The 16,976-nt window shown below is 42.7% G+C and overlaps 1 protein-coding gene across 1 annotated transcript in view; it reads left to right on the top strand.

Annotated features, from left to right (window-relative positions):
- The window catches only part of LOC121475036 (transketolase-like), a 63,085-nt gene extending 46,109 nt beyond the window's left edge, over nt 1–16,976 (top strand). The window contains 1 exon segment of the mRNA XM_041728164.1: nt 15,294–16,976. Coding sequence (XP_041584098.1) covers nt 15,294–16,976 — 1,683 coding nt within the window.

The following is a 16,976-nucleotide window of genomic DNA, read 5'->3' as shown; positions in this document are numbered from 1 at the left end:
AAGAGTAATCCATTATCCACCTGAAAAACTGTAGGGGAAGGAGGAAGTGCAATTTCTGGAAATAACGCCATAGTGCTTACTAAAGATATGGTTTTATCTTTCTATTCCTATTTCTGGGCTTCCTGACCTGTGCTACACTCTTGAGGCACACATGGAAACCTTTGGGTTCAGCGTTCTGAATAAACATTAAAACTCTTACGGATAGCTTGGCCCTAGTTGAGGAGTTTATTAATGTAAGTCTTTTAAAAGTGAAGAGTTTTGTGTTTTAAGTCTATCGTCTCAGCAGAATCATCCTCACATTATTTTATTTAAAACAAAATAAACAAGGCCAAACTAGGCAAAACAAGAAAACAAAAACAGATCAGTTGATTCATACAAGACACATTGTCTCTGCTGCATGGCAGACTGAATATACAATTTATTTCCAGTGTAAAGCTCTTCGGCCACTGCTATAGGCACAAAGACATGTGAGATGCTCTTCATACCAACTCAGTGCCAAGAAAGAATAATGACGCCATGGTTATTGTATTGCTTTGGAAGCCAGGCTTCCTGATTTACAATAAACTGGTTTTGTGCTACAACTTAATGGATACTAATCATTCATTGCACTCAATGATTCCAGTTTTCCTATAAATGAATAAAATTTCCTAAATAAAATCCTAAATTATAATATATCTATGCCTGTCACACTGTGATTTGGGGCTTCTAGTAACATAACAATCTTAAGAAGAGTCTTAGTATTTGTTTCACGTACTCCCCTTCTTAGTTTTGAAGACTAAGAGGAAATTTTTTCTTTTATAAATTGTAGAATTAATTCAGGTTTATTGTGGATTTATTAATAATACAAACAAACATGGAACTAGAGGGTACTATGCTAAGCAAAAGGAGTCTGAGAAAGCCAAATACCACATGATTTCACTCAAATGTGGAATTTAAGAAACAGAACAGATGAGCATAGGGGAAGGGAAAGAAAAGTAAAATACGATAAAAACAGAGAGGGAGGCAAATCATAAGAGACTCTTAACTCTAGGGAACAAGTTGAGGGTTGCTGGAGGGTGGTGGAGGGGAATGGGGTAACTGGGTGATATAATAAGCACTGGATGCTACATGCAACTGATAAATCACTAAATTCTACTCCTGAAACTAATAATACACTGTTAATTAAAGTGAATTTAAATAAAAAAAGTAAAAATAATAATACAAACAAAAAAGATATATATATTCCATAGCCCAATTTGCACATTCATTCAAGTGTAATTGGCTCTGATAGTACCTCCTTAAATTTTCCATGCTGAGCATTTCACTCACCTCCCCTAGGTCTGATACTACTGAAGCATGTGTATTCTGTGTCACAAAGAAAAATCTCTGTGGGTCAAGAATGTTTACAAAACGCTGTTGTAGATCATTCAAATTTTAATGTATACGAGTCACCTGTGTATCTTGTTAAAACTACAGGTTCCGAATGAGCCTTAGATTCTACCAATGCTGCTGACTCTCAGACTACTGAGGAAATTAATAAGCCCTTTAAAGGATTGTGATATATGCTATCATTTCAGAATCACTGTAGTTCTGTTTAAACATTGATGCTGGCCTCTACTCCCAGAGTTACTGATTGAGTAAGTTTAGGAAGGGGCTTAGGAATTTGCATTCCTAACATGTTCCCATGTGATGCTGCTGCTGGTCCGGGGACTACACTTTGAGAACCAATAGGGTGCTCTGGGCCATTGGGCTGGAAACTTATTTCCCAGGCTGGAGTTCCTACTTTCTTACCAGCATCACAAGATTTATCTTAATTTAAAAGCATATTTTACAATATTTTCCCCTGAAAAATGTTTTCAGATGGTTTGAGGCCAGATGATTTGGGGCTCTTCAATTGACCAAAACTCTTATTTCTTTCACTTCAGTGTTTGTCTCAACTCAATTCATTTTACTGAGGAGCAGTAGGGTTCCTTTTTAATTTTTCTTGGTTAGGAAGCTAAGTTAAAATATTATAGTTATATGTCGAATATCTTCTCTTCCCTTAATTTCAGTAGGTTTTGGGGAGAGGAAGAACATACTATACATGCAAACTGCCATCTTTACCAAAGCTTATGGCTTCGTTTCTGATCCATCTTCTTAAAACCTACGATTTTCTACTCATCCTCTTTATCATACACACAGTGTTCAGTATATGCATATTAAGTAAAATAGGGAAGATGTTCAGTAATCCTAAAAATTGCAGTGAATTTTGAGTTAAGATAAAGAACACTTAATAACTTGTCATTTGTAGGAGTCCAACATATAACAGCAATTCAACATTCATGGACATTCAGTAAATCCATCAGTAAGAGACAGACTCCTCATTTGTCTCAATAAGAGGCCGGTGCCCATCAAGGAGCCTCTTTACTTTAAGCTCTTAATTGAATTGCTGTAACTCAGAAGTTCCAATGGATGGGTTGTTAGTATTTCAGTTCCATTGAGCTTTTTAGAAACACAACATTACAAATTCTCGCACACTGTTGGTCAGAATGCAAGATGGTGTAGCACTATCAAAAAAAGTATGGAGTTTCCTCAAAAAATTAAAAATAGAGCTACCATATGGTTCAGCAATCCCATTTCTGGGTATTTATCCAAAAGAATTGAAATCAGGATCTCAAAGAGGTATTAGCACTTTTAGGTTCATTACAGAACTATTCTCAGGAGCCAAGATGTGGAAACAACTTGCATGTCTGTCAACATATAAATGGGTAAAGAAAATGTGGTATATTCACACAGTTGATTACTAGCAAGCTTTACAAAAGAAGGAAATTCTGTAATATGTGACAACATGGATGAATCTTAAGGATAAGTATAGAAAGCGAAATAAGCCAGTCACAGAAAGATAAATACTGTGTGATTTCACTTATAGGAGGTATTTATAATAGTCAAATTTAGGGGCGCCCGGGGTGGCTCAGTTGATTAGGCATCTGACTCTTGATGTCCACACAGGTCATGACCTCAGGGTCATGAGATGGAGCCCTGCTCCGTGTGGAGTCTGCTTGAGGTTCTCTCTCAACATCTGCCTCTGCCCCTGCCCCACCCACTGTCTCTCTTGAGATAAATAAAATCTTAAAAAAAAACCCCTCAAATTTATAGAATCAAAGAGTGGAATGGTGGTGGTTGCCAGGAGCTGTACGGAGGGAGAAATGGGGAGTTGCTAATCAATGAGCATATAAAGTTTTAGTTAAGCAGGAAGAATAATAAGCCCTAGAGATCTGCCATATAACATACCTATAATCAACAAAAATGTATTTCACACTTCGAGTTTTGATAAGAGGGTAGATCTTTTTTTAAAAAAACATTTTATTTACTCATTAGAGACACAGAGAGAGAGGGAGAGATGTAGGCAAAGGAAGAAGCAGGCTCCCTGCCAGGAGCCCAATGTGGAACTCATCCCAGGACCCTGGAATCACAACCTGAGCCAAAGGCAGATGCTCAACCACTGAGCCACCCAAGTGTCCCAATAAGAGGGTAGATCTTATGTTAATAAGATAAAATTCTTATGATGATATGATAATAAAATAAAATTCTTAGGATAATAAAACAAAATTTAAAAACCAAATTGTGAAGGAAAAAAATCATTGCTCTGTTGCTAAAAATAAAAATATGCCATTACCTTATAGTCGGTAGTTGAAGATTTTTTTTTGAAGATTTTTTTAAATAAGTAGTGTAACCTTGTAACCAGTCTTCTTTTCACTTTATATGCTTTGTCATCATGTAGAAGAAATATTCTGTAATTGTGGTTTCTCTTTAAGATATTCAAGAATCACCTTACTGAATGATCTATTTGTACACTTAAGTGGAGGAAATATCAGGACTCCTGAATATCAAAACCACAATTAAAGGATAAACACGTAACCATTGTGGCTCTTAAAAAGAGCTGATGCAGATTATGGTGGCAACTGAATGATATTGAATAATGTCAATATCGTGGAACTGAGTGCATAAGCCTCAGGGTGACTCTTTTGAAAAGACAGCCCTCATTTGATGGACCACGGTTCAGCAAATTTTCCCTAGTTTTTGGAGCCCATTTGTCCTTATGTTCATGGGTGACTTTTCACGTGGTTGTGATAGGACGGTGTAGAAAGGGAGATTTGGAGCCACATGGAGGCCCTATCATCTGGGAAAGAACTGATGTAGAGCAATCAGAAGAAGACCCACAAGGGTGATCTTGGTTCTTGAAATCTGCCTTTTTAAGTCTTCCCATAACCAGATCTTTCTATCACTGAAGCTGATGTTCCTTGCCTGCCACCTCCTTTTTCATTCATTCCTTCCTCTCCTCCCCCATTCCTGAATATGGGCGCTTACTCAGCAGTGGGAGCCAGCACTGTCCCAGGTGCAAGGCCTTAGCGCAGAGCCAAAGGGAACCGCATCTACCGTCCCATGCTAACCATACTTTATCTGTATTTCTCTCACGCAATTGCTATACTTTAGTCATTTGGGCTTATCTCAACCTCCTATAAAATAGTGAGTGCTTTGATGTCCGTGCCATTGTCTAATTCACTTATCACAAGGTTTTACAACTAAAAGACAACTGACATGTGATGAATGAATGAAAGAAAAAGTGGCTGAATAAATGAGCGAGTGAATGAATCAAACTTTTGGACCTATTATGCCCAAGTAATGCAACTTAATTTTTATATTTCTGAAATGTTGCAACACAAACCCAACCTCCATCATGATGTATGGGAGTCATATAAAATAGTTGGATGCCAATGGAGCCATTAGAGTGAGATTTTTAAAAAACCATCAGAAGATATTTCTGTGGAGTTATAGAACACATGTTTTATAGCCTAACAGAATTGAATCAGGATCCCGTTGGAGGGGGCTGGGTGCTGCAAATGCAGGATGATGTCTTTACCTAACAGACTTAACAGCTGCTTGGAAGAGGCCACTAATGTGTATTATGAAGGAATATCGTTTTATGAATAACAGGAGAGGAAATTTTTATTTTTTCTTAAGATTTTATTTATTTATTTATCTATTTATTTTTTTTAAATTAATTTTTATTGGTGTTCAATTTACCAACATACAGAAAAACACCCAGTGCTCATCCCGTCAAGTGTCCGCCTCAGTGCCCGTCACCCATTCGCCTCCAACACCCACCCTCCTCCCCTTCCACCACCCCTAGTTCGTTTCCCAGAGTTAGGAGTCTTTATGTTCTGTCTCCCTTCCTGATATTTCCCAACATTTCTTTTCCCTTCCTTTATATTCCCTTTCACTATTATTTATATTCCCCAAATGAATGAGAACATACACTGTTTATCCTTCTCCGATTGACTTATTTCACTCAGCATAACACCCTCCAGTTCCATCCACGTTGAAGCAAATGGTGGGTATTTGTCGTTTCTAATTGCTGAGTAATATTCCATTGTATACATAGACCACATCTTCTTTATCCATTCATCTTTCGATGGACACCGAGGCTCCTTCCACAGTTTGGCTATTGTGGCCATTGCTGCTAGAAACATCGGGGTGCAGGTGTCCCGACGTTTCATTGCATCTGAATCTTTGGGGTAAATCCCCAACAGTGCAATTGCTGGGTCGTAGGGCAGGTCTATTTTTAACTCTTTGAGGAACCTCCACACAGTTTTCCAGAGTGGCTGCACCAGTTCACATTCCCACCAACAGTGTAAGAGGGTTCCCTTTTTTCCGCATCCTCTCCAACATTTGTTGTTTCCTGCCTTGTTAATTTTCCCCATTCTCACTGGTGTGAGGTGGTATCTCATGGTGGTTTTGATTTGTATTTCCCTGATGGCAAGTGATGCAGAGCATTTTCTCATGTGCATGTTGGCCATCTCCATGTCTTCCTCTGTGAGATTTCTCTTCATGTCTTTTGCCCATTTCATGATTGGATTGTTTGTTTCTTTGGTGTTGAGTTTAATAAGTTCTTTATAGATTTTGGAAACTAGCCCTTTATCTGATATGTCATTTGCAAATATCTTCTCCCATTCTGTAGGTTGTCTTTTAATTTTGTTGATTGTATCCTTTGCTGTGCAAAAGCTTCTTATCTTGATGAAGTCCCAATAGTTCATTTTTGCTTTTGTTTCTTTTGCCTTCGTGGATGTATCTTGCAAGAAGTTACTGTGGCCGAGTTCAAAAAGGGTGTTGCCTGTGTTCTCTTCTATGATTTTGATGGAATCTTGTCTCACATTTAGATCTCTCATCCATTTTGAGTTTATCTTTGTGTATGGTGAAAGAGAGTGGTCCAGTTTCATTCTTCTGCATGTGGATGTCCAATTTTCCCAACACCATTTATTGAAGAGACTGTCTTTCTTCCAATGGATAGTCTTTCCTCCTTTATCGAATATTAGATGACCATACATTTCAGGGTCCACTTCTGGGTTCTCTATTCTGTTCCATTGATCTATGTGTCTGTTTTTGTGCCAGTACCACCCTGTCTTGATGACCACAGCCTTGTAGTACAACCTGAAATCTGGCATTGTGATGCCCCCAGCTATGGTTTTCTTTTTTAAAATTCGCCTGGCTATTCGGGGTCTTTTCTAATTCCACACAAATCTTAAAATAATTTGTTCTAACTCTCTGAAGAAAGCCCATGGTATTTTGATAGGGATTGCATTAAACGTGTAAATTGCCCTGGGTAACATTGACATTTTCACAATATTAATTCTGCCAATCCATGAGCATGGAATATTTTTCCATCTCTTTGTGTCTTCCTCGATTTCTTTCAGAAGTGTTCTATAGTGTTTAGGGTATAGATCTTTCACCTCTTTGGTTAGGTTTATTCCTAGGTATCTTATGCTTTTGGGTGCAATTGTAAATGGGATTGACTCCTTAATTTCTCTTTCTTCAGTCTCATTGTTAGTGTATAGAAATGCCATTGATTTCTGGGCATTGATTTTGTATCCTGCCACGCTACCAAATTGCTGTATGAGTTCTAGCAATCTTGGGGTGGAGGCTTTTGGGTTTTCTATATAGAGTATCATGTCATCGGCGAAGAGGGAGAGTTTGACTTCTTCTTTGCCAATTTGAATGCCTTTAATGTCTTTTTGTTGTCTGATTGCTGAGGCGAGGACTTCCAGAACTATGTTGAACAGCAGTGGTGAGAGTGGACATCCCTGTCTTGTTCCTGATCTTAGGGGAAAGGCTCCCAGTGCTTCCCCATTGAGAATGATATTTGCTGTGGGCTTTTCGTAAATGGCTTTTAAGATGTCGAGGAAAGTTCCCTCTATCCCAACACTCTGAAGGGTTTTGATCAGGAATGGATGCTGTATTTTGTCAAATGCTTTCTCTGCATCTAATGAGAGTATCATATGGTTCTTGGTTTTTCTCTTGCTGATATGATGAATCACATTGATGGTTTTACAAGTGTTGAACCAGCCTTGTGTCCCGGGGATAAATCCTACTTGGTCATGGTGAATAATTTTCTTAATGTGTTGTTGGATCCTATTGGCTAGTATCTTGTTGAGAATTTTTGCATCCATGTTTATCAGTGATATTGGTCTGTAATTCTCCTTTTTGGTGGGATCTTTGTCTGGTTTCGGAATTAAGGTGATGCTGGCCTCATAGAACGAATTTGGAAGTACTCCATCTCTTTCTATCTTTCCAAACAGCTTTAGTAGAGTAGGTATGATTTCTTCTTTAAACGTTTGATAGAATTCCCCTGGGAAGCCATCTGGCCCTGGACTCTTGTGTCTTGGGAGGTTTTTGATGACTGCTTCAATTTCCTCCCTGGTTATTGGCCTGTTCAGGTTTTCTATTTCTTCCTGCTCCAGTTTTGGTAGTTTGTGGCTTTCCAGGAATGCGTCCATTTCTTCTAGATTTCCTAATTTATTGGCGTACAGCTGTTCATAATATGTTTTTAAAATCGTTTGTATTTCCTTGGTGTTGGTAGTGATCTCTCCTTTCTCATTCCTGATTTTATTAATTTGAGTCTTCTCTCTCTTCTTTTTAATAAGGTTGGCTAATGGTTTATCTATCTTATTAATTCTTTCAAAGAACCAACTCCTGGTTCTGTTGATCTGTTCCACAGTTCTTTTGGTCTCGATATCATTGAGTTCTGCTCGAATTTTAATTAACTGTCTTCTTCTGCTGGGGGTGGGGTCCGTTTGTTGCTTTTTCTCTAGCTCCTTTATGTGTAAGGTGAGCTTTTGAATTTGAGTTCTTTCCAGTTTTAGAATGGATGCTTGCATTGCGATGTATTTCCCCCTCAGGACTGCTTTTGCTGCATCCCAAAGATTTTGAACGGTTGTATCTTCATTCTCATTAGTTTCCATGAATCTTTTAAATTCTTCCTTAATTTCCTGGTTGACCTTTTCATCTTTTAGCAGGATGGTCCGTAACCTCCACGTGTTTGAGGTCCTTCCAAACTTCTTGTTGTGATTAAGTTCTAATTTCAAGGCATTATGGTCTGAGAATATACAGGGGACTATCCCGATCTTTTGGTATCGGTTCAGACCCGATTTGTGACCCAGTATGTGGTCTATTCTGGAGAAAGTTCCATGTGCACTTGAGAAGAATGTGTATTCAGTTGAGTTTGGATGTAAAGTTCTGTAGATATCTGTGAAATCCATCTGGTCCAGTGTATCATTTAAAGCTCTCGTTTCTTTGGATATGTTGTGCTTAGAAGACCTATCTAGTATAGAGAGAGCTAGATTGAAGTCACCAAGTATAAGTGTATTATTATCAAAGTATTTCTTCAGTTTGGTTATTAATTGGTTTAAATATTTGGCAGCTCCCACATTCGGGGCATATATATTGAGGATTGTTAAGTCCTCTTGTTGGATAGATCCTTTGAGTATGAGATAGTGTCCCTCTTCATCTCTCACTATAGTCTTCGGGGTAAATTTTAATTTATCTGATATAAGGATGGCTACCCCTGCTTTCTTTTGAGGACCATTTGAATGGTAAATGGTTCTCCAACCTTTTATTTTCAGGTTGTAGGTGTCCTTCTGTCTAAAATGAGTCTCTTGTAGACAGCAAATAGATGGGTCCTGCTTTTTTATCCAGTCTGAAACCCTGCACCTTTTGATGGGGTCATTAAGCCCGTTCACGTTCAGAGTTACTATTGAGAGATATGAGTTTAGTGTCATCATATCTATTCAGTCCTTGTTTTTGTGGATTGTTCCACTGAACTTCTTCTTAAAGGGGAATTTTAAGAGTCCCCCTTAAAATTTCTTGCAGAGCTGATTTGGAGGTTACATATTCTTTCAGTTCCTGCCTGTCTTAGAAGCTCTTTATCTCTCCTTCCATTTTGAATGAGAGCCTTGCTGGATAAAGTATTCTTGGTTGCATGTTCTTCTCATTTAGGACCCTGAATATATCCTGCCAGCCCTTTCTGGCCTGCCAGGTCTCTGTGGAGAGGTCTGCTGTTACCCTAATATTCCTCCCCATAAAAGTCAGGGACTTTTTTTTCTCTTGCTGCTTTAAGGATCTTCTCCTTATCTTTGGAATTTGCAAGCTTCACTATTAAATGTCGAGGTGTTGAACGGTTTTTGTTGATTTTAGGCGGGGATCTCTCTATTTCCTGGATCTGAATGCCTGTTTCCCTTCCCAGATTCGGAAAGTTTTCAGCTATGATTTGTTCAAATACCTATTCTGGGCCTCTGTCCCTTTCGGCGCCCTCGGGAACCCCAATTAAACGTAGGTTTTTCTTCCTCAGGCTGTCATTTATTTCCCTTAGTCTATCCTCATGGTCTTTTAATTGCCTGTCTCTTTTTTCCTCAGTTTCCCTCTTTGGCATCAACTTGTCTTCTATGTCACTCACTTGTTCTTCCACCTCGTTAAGCCTCGTCGTTAGGACTTCTAGCTTGGATTGCATCTCATTTAATTGATTTTTAATTTCTGCCTGATTGGATCTAATTTCTGCAGTCATGAAGTCTCTTGAGTCCTTTATGGTTTTTTCTAGAGCCACCAGTAGCTGTATAATAGTGCTTCTGAATTGGCTTTCTGACATTGAATTGTAATCCAGATTTTGTAACTCTGTGGGAGAGAGGGCTGTTTCTGATTCTTTTTTTGAGGTGAGGTTTTCCTTCTAGTCATTTTGCTCAGCGCAGAGTGGCCAAAAATAAGTTGTATTGGGAAAAGGAGAAAAAGAGAGAGAAGGAAAGAAAAGAGAAAAAGAAAAAAGAGAAAGAAGAAAAAAAAAGGGGAAAAAGAGAAGAAAAAGAGAAAGAAAAAGAAAGGAGAAAAAAAAGGGGGTGGGGTGGGGGAAGCAATCAGAAATCAAGAAGAAAGAAAAAAAAGCACAAAACAAAACAAAAACAAAAACAAAAACAAAAAAACACGGGGGAGAATCTTCCGATTCTGTATACTTTAAGTCCCTTGCCTTCCCCTGGAACTGGTCCGTCTCGCTGGTCTTCTGGGGGAGGGGCCTGCTGTGCTGATTCTCAGGTGTGAGCACTTGGGGGAGCTGCTCTGCCCCTGCCTGGTGCAGGGCTCGGTGGGGGTTGTTCACCCCGTGAGGCCCCGGGAGGAAGCCACAGTGGCGGGGGCAGCTCTGGGACCCTGGAGTCAGCTCCCGCAGTAGCTCCGGGGCTCTCCGTGTGCAGGGCCCGGGGGCTCCGGGGCAGGGCCGCTGATCTGCTCAGCTCGGGGCAGGAGCGTCCTCGCTGTCCTGGGCCCTCCCGGCCTCTGCTTGTCCCGGGGGAGGCCGGATCCTGGGCTGTGTCCCGGCGCCCTGTGCTCCGGGGCCTGCGCTGTTGGATTCGCGCTCCCGGCGGTGCAGCCCCCTCCGCGGAGCCGCCGCCCGAGCCCCTCCGAGCTGTTCCCGGGGCCGCGCCGCCCCCTCCGCGGAGCTTCTTCCTCCGCCCGAGCCGCCTCTGAGCTGTTCCCGGAGCCGCGCAGCCCCCTCCGCGGAGCCGCCGCCCGAGCCCCTCCGAGCTGCTCCGGGTCCCGCCGAGCGCTGCAGCCCTTAGGGAGCTCGGCGCATCTCCTGGGGCGCAGGTGCCTGTACTGTCCCAGGGAGCCCGAGGGCGTCCCCGCCTTTCTGGGGATCCTGCTCCAATTCCCCGGGAGGCCTTTCTGCGGGGAAGGTTGGTGCAGCTCCTGCTCCTCCGGGACGGGGCTCTCCTGTCCTGGGGACACTCGCCCCGGCCTCAGCCCGGCTCCTCGGGGCCCCTCCCCCTCGGAGGCCTTTTGTGTCTTTATTTCTTTTTCCCCGTCTTCCTACCTGGATAGAAGCGCGAACTCTTCTCACTGTAGCGTTCCAGCTGGTCTCTCTTTAAATCTCAGGCCGAATTCGTAGATTTTCAGGATGATTTGAAGGTTTTCTAGGTAATTTGTTGGGGACAGGTGATTTGGGGACCCTGCTCTTCCGCCTTCTTGCCCCTCCCTATCTATTTATTTATTTATTTGAGAGCGAGGGACGACGAGAGCGTGTGTGTCAAACACACAGGTGCTGGGAGCAGCGGGGTGGGGTGTGGGGGCCGATGGGGAAGGAGAGGGACATGCAGACTGTTGAGCACGGAGCCCGGGGGGGGGTGCTCAATCCCCCCACCCTGAGATCTTGACCTGAGCTGAAATCAAGAGTTGGAGGTTTAACTGACTGAGCCTCCCAGGCACCCCTTCTTTGTTAACTTTTTATCGAATGTAACCACTAAGATATTTGAGAAAAGGTCTGTGTAAGATATATATATATATATATATATTTTTTTTTTACTTGGAATGTTTGAAAATATCTTTCGTCTACCATTAAATGTAAATGATAGTATAGCTAACGTTCCACTCTGGGTTCTTCTGAAAACAGAAAACACAGTATGATACCACCACAGCTTTGCTCCACAGGTACAAACCCCTCAGAGTAGTCAGACTCGAATGTGTGCGAAAGTGCTGATATTTTGGTACTGACATACAATCAGACAGTAGCATTAAAAAAGCTATAGAGGCGGCCACCCGTAGATCCCAAAGCAGAGGCCAAGTTTCTGCCTAGGCCCACAGTGAAAGGCAAACCAGCTCCTACTGTGAGAATCTCCAAAGTGCTTTTTCTTTTCTGCTTCATGAGCAGAAAATGCTTTCTTTCTCTCTATGTTTAATTCTTCTTTGTTGTTCTAGAAAGATTGTCAATGAAATGCTCATTCTTCAGAGAGCAATTCGGGAGAGGGAGTTGAGGGGGAAATCTTCTATCCCAACCCAGAGGTTTCAAGGCTCAGAAAAGCACATCAGGCAATCATATGTCCTCCCAAGTCTGACTTGTTTTGTACATAATACTACATGTGGGAGAACAATCCCGTTTGCAGTATGTCGAAAACAGGCCAGTTCCTCTTCATAGTCTTTGCTGTCCAATGGTATTTTTTAGGCATAGGGCTACCAAAATTGTGGAGAAATTCTAGGGAAAAAAAATGCTAACCTTGAAAGGAAATAGTTGTGAAGGTGTGTTTAATTTGCCTCATTAGAACATAACTTCTTAGTATGAAATGTCTAAGTGCAGCTTAATGGTGACTTCGTAGCCGTGGTATGTAAGTATATACACTCTGCTTAAGAAACGGGGAAAAAAAAGGGAGGGATGAGGGAGAGAGGAAAGGAAGTCAGTTTCTTGTTATTGAAGTGTTAGCGGCTGTACTTAAAGGCTAAATGTCTAAAGACTATCTATCTATCTATCTATCTATCTATCTATCTATCTATCTATCACCAAACCTACTGTTTTCATGCCTCTGATTACCAAGAAAAAGACGAAGCCCAATCTTGTTATACTATACCCAGAAAGTCACTTTATTTATTATTTCAAATGTTTCAAAACATCATTTAGGTAGATTACCAAAATTATTAAAGTAATGCTTATCATGCAAATTATTCATGGCTCAACTATTGCAACAGCAGATGTAAATATTGATTGGCGTGCTTGTGAAGTTTTCTCAAAGATGCATTGTATCCAAAGTCCACAAAAACTTTAATTCAGGTCTCATCTGAGCCTGAGTCCACAAACCCCTGGGTGGCTCTGGTGATCCCTGGTTATGGTGTAGAGAGCTAAGCTGCTGAAGTAGTATTTCTTAATATAGCAGTTCCTGATATTTCCCTCATAAAACTCAGTCTAAGAAGCTTTTCCTTTGATACCACTATTTTTTCACATGACTTTGACCAAGGTCAGTGCTGCCTTAATAGTTCTATGATAAACAACCCATTTGGGTTTTATTTATAAAACAAAGCAAATTTTCTCCCAAGTTACATTGAGCTTTTCATCTTTAGAAAGAGAAATCTAAAAAAAAAATTAAAAAAAAAAAAGAAAAAAAGAAAAAAAGAAAGAAAGAGAAATCTACTTGTAATTTTTTTATTTCCTCTTCTGGCACCCACACCTGGGCAGGCTCCTGGGAGAGAAGGGCAGCCTGGAGATGCAGTGATACCCAGGGGGTCCCGCATGCCCCCAACCGCGTGCCACCGTCCTTTATTTAGAGAGCTTCAGCAACATTTTTCCACCCCTGAAAATAATTAAAAAACCAACCAGATACTCCATTGGTGTTGATACGAAAGCAAGAAAGACCCTGTATGGTCTCGTCTGAGCCTGTCTTTCCAGACTGGTCTCTTCCTACTTGCTCTGTGCCCTGATCAGACTCAAATATTTGCACTCCTTGGAGCACATCCTCATCCTACTGTGGTGTGGTTTGGAATGGTGGGGTTCGGAGCTGACAGCCAAGAAAGAACTCTTGAGATGTCTTTGGTGCAAAAAGGTGGGTTTATGGGATCCCTGGGTGGCTCTGTGGTTTGGCGCCTGCCTTCAGCCCAGGGCATGATCCTGGAGTCCTGGGATTGAGTCCCACATGGGGCTCCCTGGATGGGGCCTGCTTCTCCCTCTGCCTGTGTCTCTGCCTCTCTCTCTCTCTGTGTCTCTTACGAATAAATAAATAAAATCTTAAAAAAAGGTGGGTTTATTAAAAGCAGGGGACAGACCTATGGGCAGGAAGAGCTGCTCTGGGGTTGTGACCGGTGATTTGATTATATACTTTCCCATTGGGAGGAGGCTAGGGGTAGTGGTGGTCCCTAAGGAAGTTCGGAAGCAAGGTTTCCAGGACCTTGAGGGGGCTAGCTGTTACTAGGAAGAGGTCATTTATTACTGTCTAGTAAACCATAGTCATGAGACCCTTCAGATGTATATTGGTGGGCCATATGCTTGGGGGATGATTGCTAACATACATGTTGTGGGGGGCGGGGGGGTTGCTAGAAATAAAGGAAGTTTCCAGACGAATTTTTATATGTTAAAGCAGACTCATAGGATCCTGGGGATGGGGATAACATTTTGCTAAGATGTCTTTTGCCCTTAGCAAAGTTATTAACATCGAGGCAGCTGAGTTCCTAGAGGAATGTCACTGCCTGTTTCAAGGACTTGTCAATGGACTGTAATTTGTAAGGAAATTTAATTTTTTTCTTTTGCCTTTCTCTCTGTTCACATTTATTCCTTGCTTCCAAGTGCTTTTCCTTCCTGATTTTTCTGGCAAACTTCCTGTTTTTCAAGATTCCCCTCTCTCATACCTCTCAGATGATGCCCTTTCTGCATTCCTAGGATACTTCTTACTTCTCACTGGTATTGCCTTCTTGCATTTTAATCATTTTTCCACCTGTGTATCCCCCTCCCTCCACTTGCTGTGAACCTCTTGAGGTTGAGGACTGTGATTCATACATTGTTTAACCATAACTGAATGCAATGATAACATCTAAATATTAACAACAATTCTTTATTGTCATCAAATATCCATTATTCAAACTTCTGGGATTGTCTCATAATTTTTTAAAAAGTTTATTTGTTTAATATAAAACAGCTGATTGATGTATCTTTAAGTTTCTTTTCAAACTTCCTGAACATCTCTGGCTGGAAACCAGGATTTTTTTTTTTTATGGTGAAAAAATTTATATTTAGATTTATAGCCGGCTGGACTCAAGTTAGATGATCCCGATTTTGTTGGCAACATCCAAAGCATCATATCAGGAGCCAGTCGAACATATGCTTTCTTCTCTCCATCAGGCCTGAGCAAGGTGTTGACCTTGGCCACATCAATGTCATAGAGCTTCTTCACAGCCTGTTTGATCTGGTGCTTATTGGCCTTGACATCCACAATGAACACAAGTGTGTTGTTGTCTTCTATTTTCTTCATGGCTGACTCAGTAGTTAGGGGGAACTTGATGATGGCATAGTGATCAAGCTGGTTTCTCTTGGGGGCGCTCTTTTGAGGATATTTGGGCTGCCTTCAGAGGCACAGGGTCTTGGGTTGTCGGAATGTAGGTGATGTGTGGATCTTTTTTTGTGTGACTGTGCACGCCTTTCAGCACCACTTTCTTAGCTTTCAAAGCCTTTGCTTTGGCTTTGGCTTCTGCTTTGGGAGGGGCAGGGGCTTCCTTCTTCGCCTTCGGTGACATCTTCCAAGGGCCACGCGGCTCCTATCCTGTACACCATCTGGGCTGAGGCTGGCTTCCTGCCCGAGGAGGAGCTGCTGAACCTGAGGAAGATCACCTCTGACTTGGACGGGCACCCCGTCCCGAAACAAGCTTTCACCGACGTGGCCACTGGCTCCCTGGGCCAGGGCCTTGGAGCCGCTTGCGGGATGGCCTACACAGGCAAGTACTTTGACAAAGCCAGCTACCGCCTCTACTGAGTGATGGGAGACGGGGAGCTGTCGGAGGGCGCCGTGTGGGAGGCCGAGGCTTTTGCCAGCATCTACAAACTGGACCACCTGATTGCCATTCTTGACATCAACCGCCTGGGCCAGAGCGACCCCACCCCACTGCAACACCAGGTGGACATCTACCAGAAGCATTGTGAGTCCTTCGGCTGGCACGCCGTCATCGTGGACGGACACAGCGTGGAAGAGCTGTGCAAGGCCTTCGGCCAGGCCAAGCACCAGCCAACGGCCATCATCGCCAAGACCTTCAAGGGGCGGGGGATCCCAGGGATCGAGGATAAGGATGCTTGGCATGGGAAGCCCCTCCCCCAAAACATGGCTGATCAGATTGTCCAGGAAATACACAACCAGATCCAGAGCCAAAAGAAGATCCTCATGACTCCCCCACAAGAGGATGCCCCTTCTGTGAACATTTCCAACATCCACATGCCAAGCCCACCCAGCTATAAAGTTGGGGACAAGATAGCCACCCGCAAGGCCTATGGACAGGCCCTGGCCAAGCTGGGCCATGCCCATGATTGCATCATCGCCCTGGATGGGGACACCAAGAATTCCACCTTCTCAGAGATCTTCAGAAAGAAGCACCCAGACCGCTTCATTGAGTGCTATATTGCTGAGCAGAACATGGTCAGTGTCGCGGTAGGCTGTGCCACATGCAACAGGACGGTGCCCTTCTGCAGCACTTTTGGTGCCTTCTTCACACGGGTCTTTGATCAGATTCGCATGGCGGCCATCTCTGAGAGCAACATCAACTTCTGTGGCTCCCACTGTGGTATGTCCATTGGGGAAGATGGGCCGTCTCAGATGGCTCTGGAAGATCTGGCCATGTTTCGGTCCATCCCCACTGCTATGATCTTTTACCCAAGCGACGGGGTGTCTACAGAGAAGGCGGTGGAATTAGCAGCCAATACAAAGGGCATCTGCTTCATCCGGACCAGCCGCCCAGAAAACGCCATCATCTATAACAACAATGAAGATTTCCAAATCAAACAAGCCCAGGTCGTCCTGAAGAGCAAGGATGACCAGGTGACTGTGATTGGGGCTGGAGTGACCCTACACGAGGCCTTGGCTGCTGCTGACCTGCTGAAGAAAGAGAAGATCAACATTTGTGTGTTGGACCCCTTCACCATCAAGCCCCTGGACAGAAATCTCATTCTTGAAAGTGCCCATGCGACCAAGGGCAGGATCGTCACCATGGAGGACCATTACTATGAAGGTGGCATAGGTGAGGCAGTGTCCTCTGTGGTGGTGGGTGAGCCTGGCATCACCATCTCCCGCCTTGCAGTTGGCGAGGTACCAAGAAGCGGGAAGCCAGCTGAGCTGCTGAAGATGTTTGGCATTGACAGGGATGCCATTGCACAAGCTGTGAGGGACCTTGTCGCCAAGGCCTAG

The sequence above is a fragment of the Vulpes lagopus genome, chromosome 13, assembly GCF_018345385.1.
Source record: "Vulpes lagopus strain Blue_001 chromosome 13, ASM1834538v1, whole genome shotgun sequence".
NCBI lineage: Eukaryota > Metazoa > Chordata > Mammalia > Carnivora > Canidae > Vulpes > Vulpes lagopus.
This window is presented reverse-complemented; position numbering and strand designations above follow the sequence as displayed.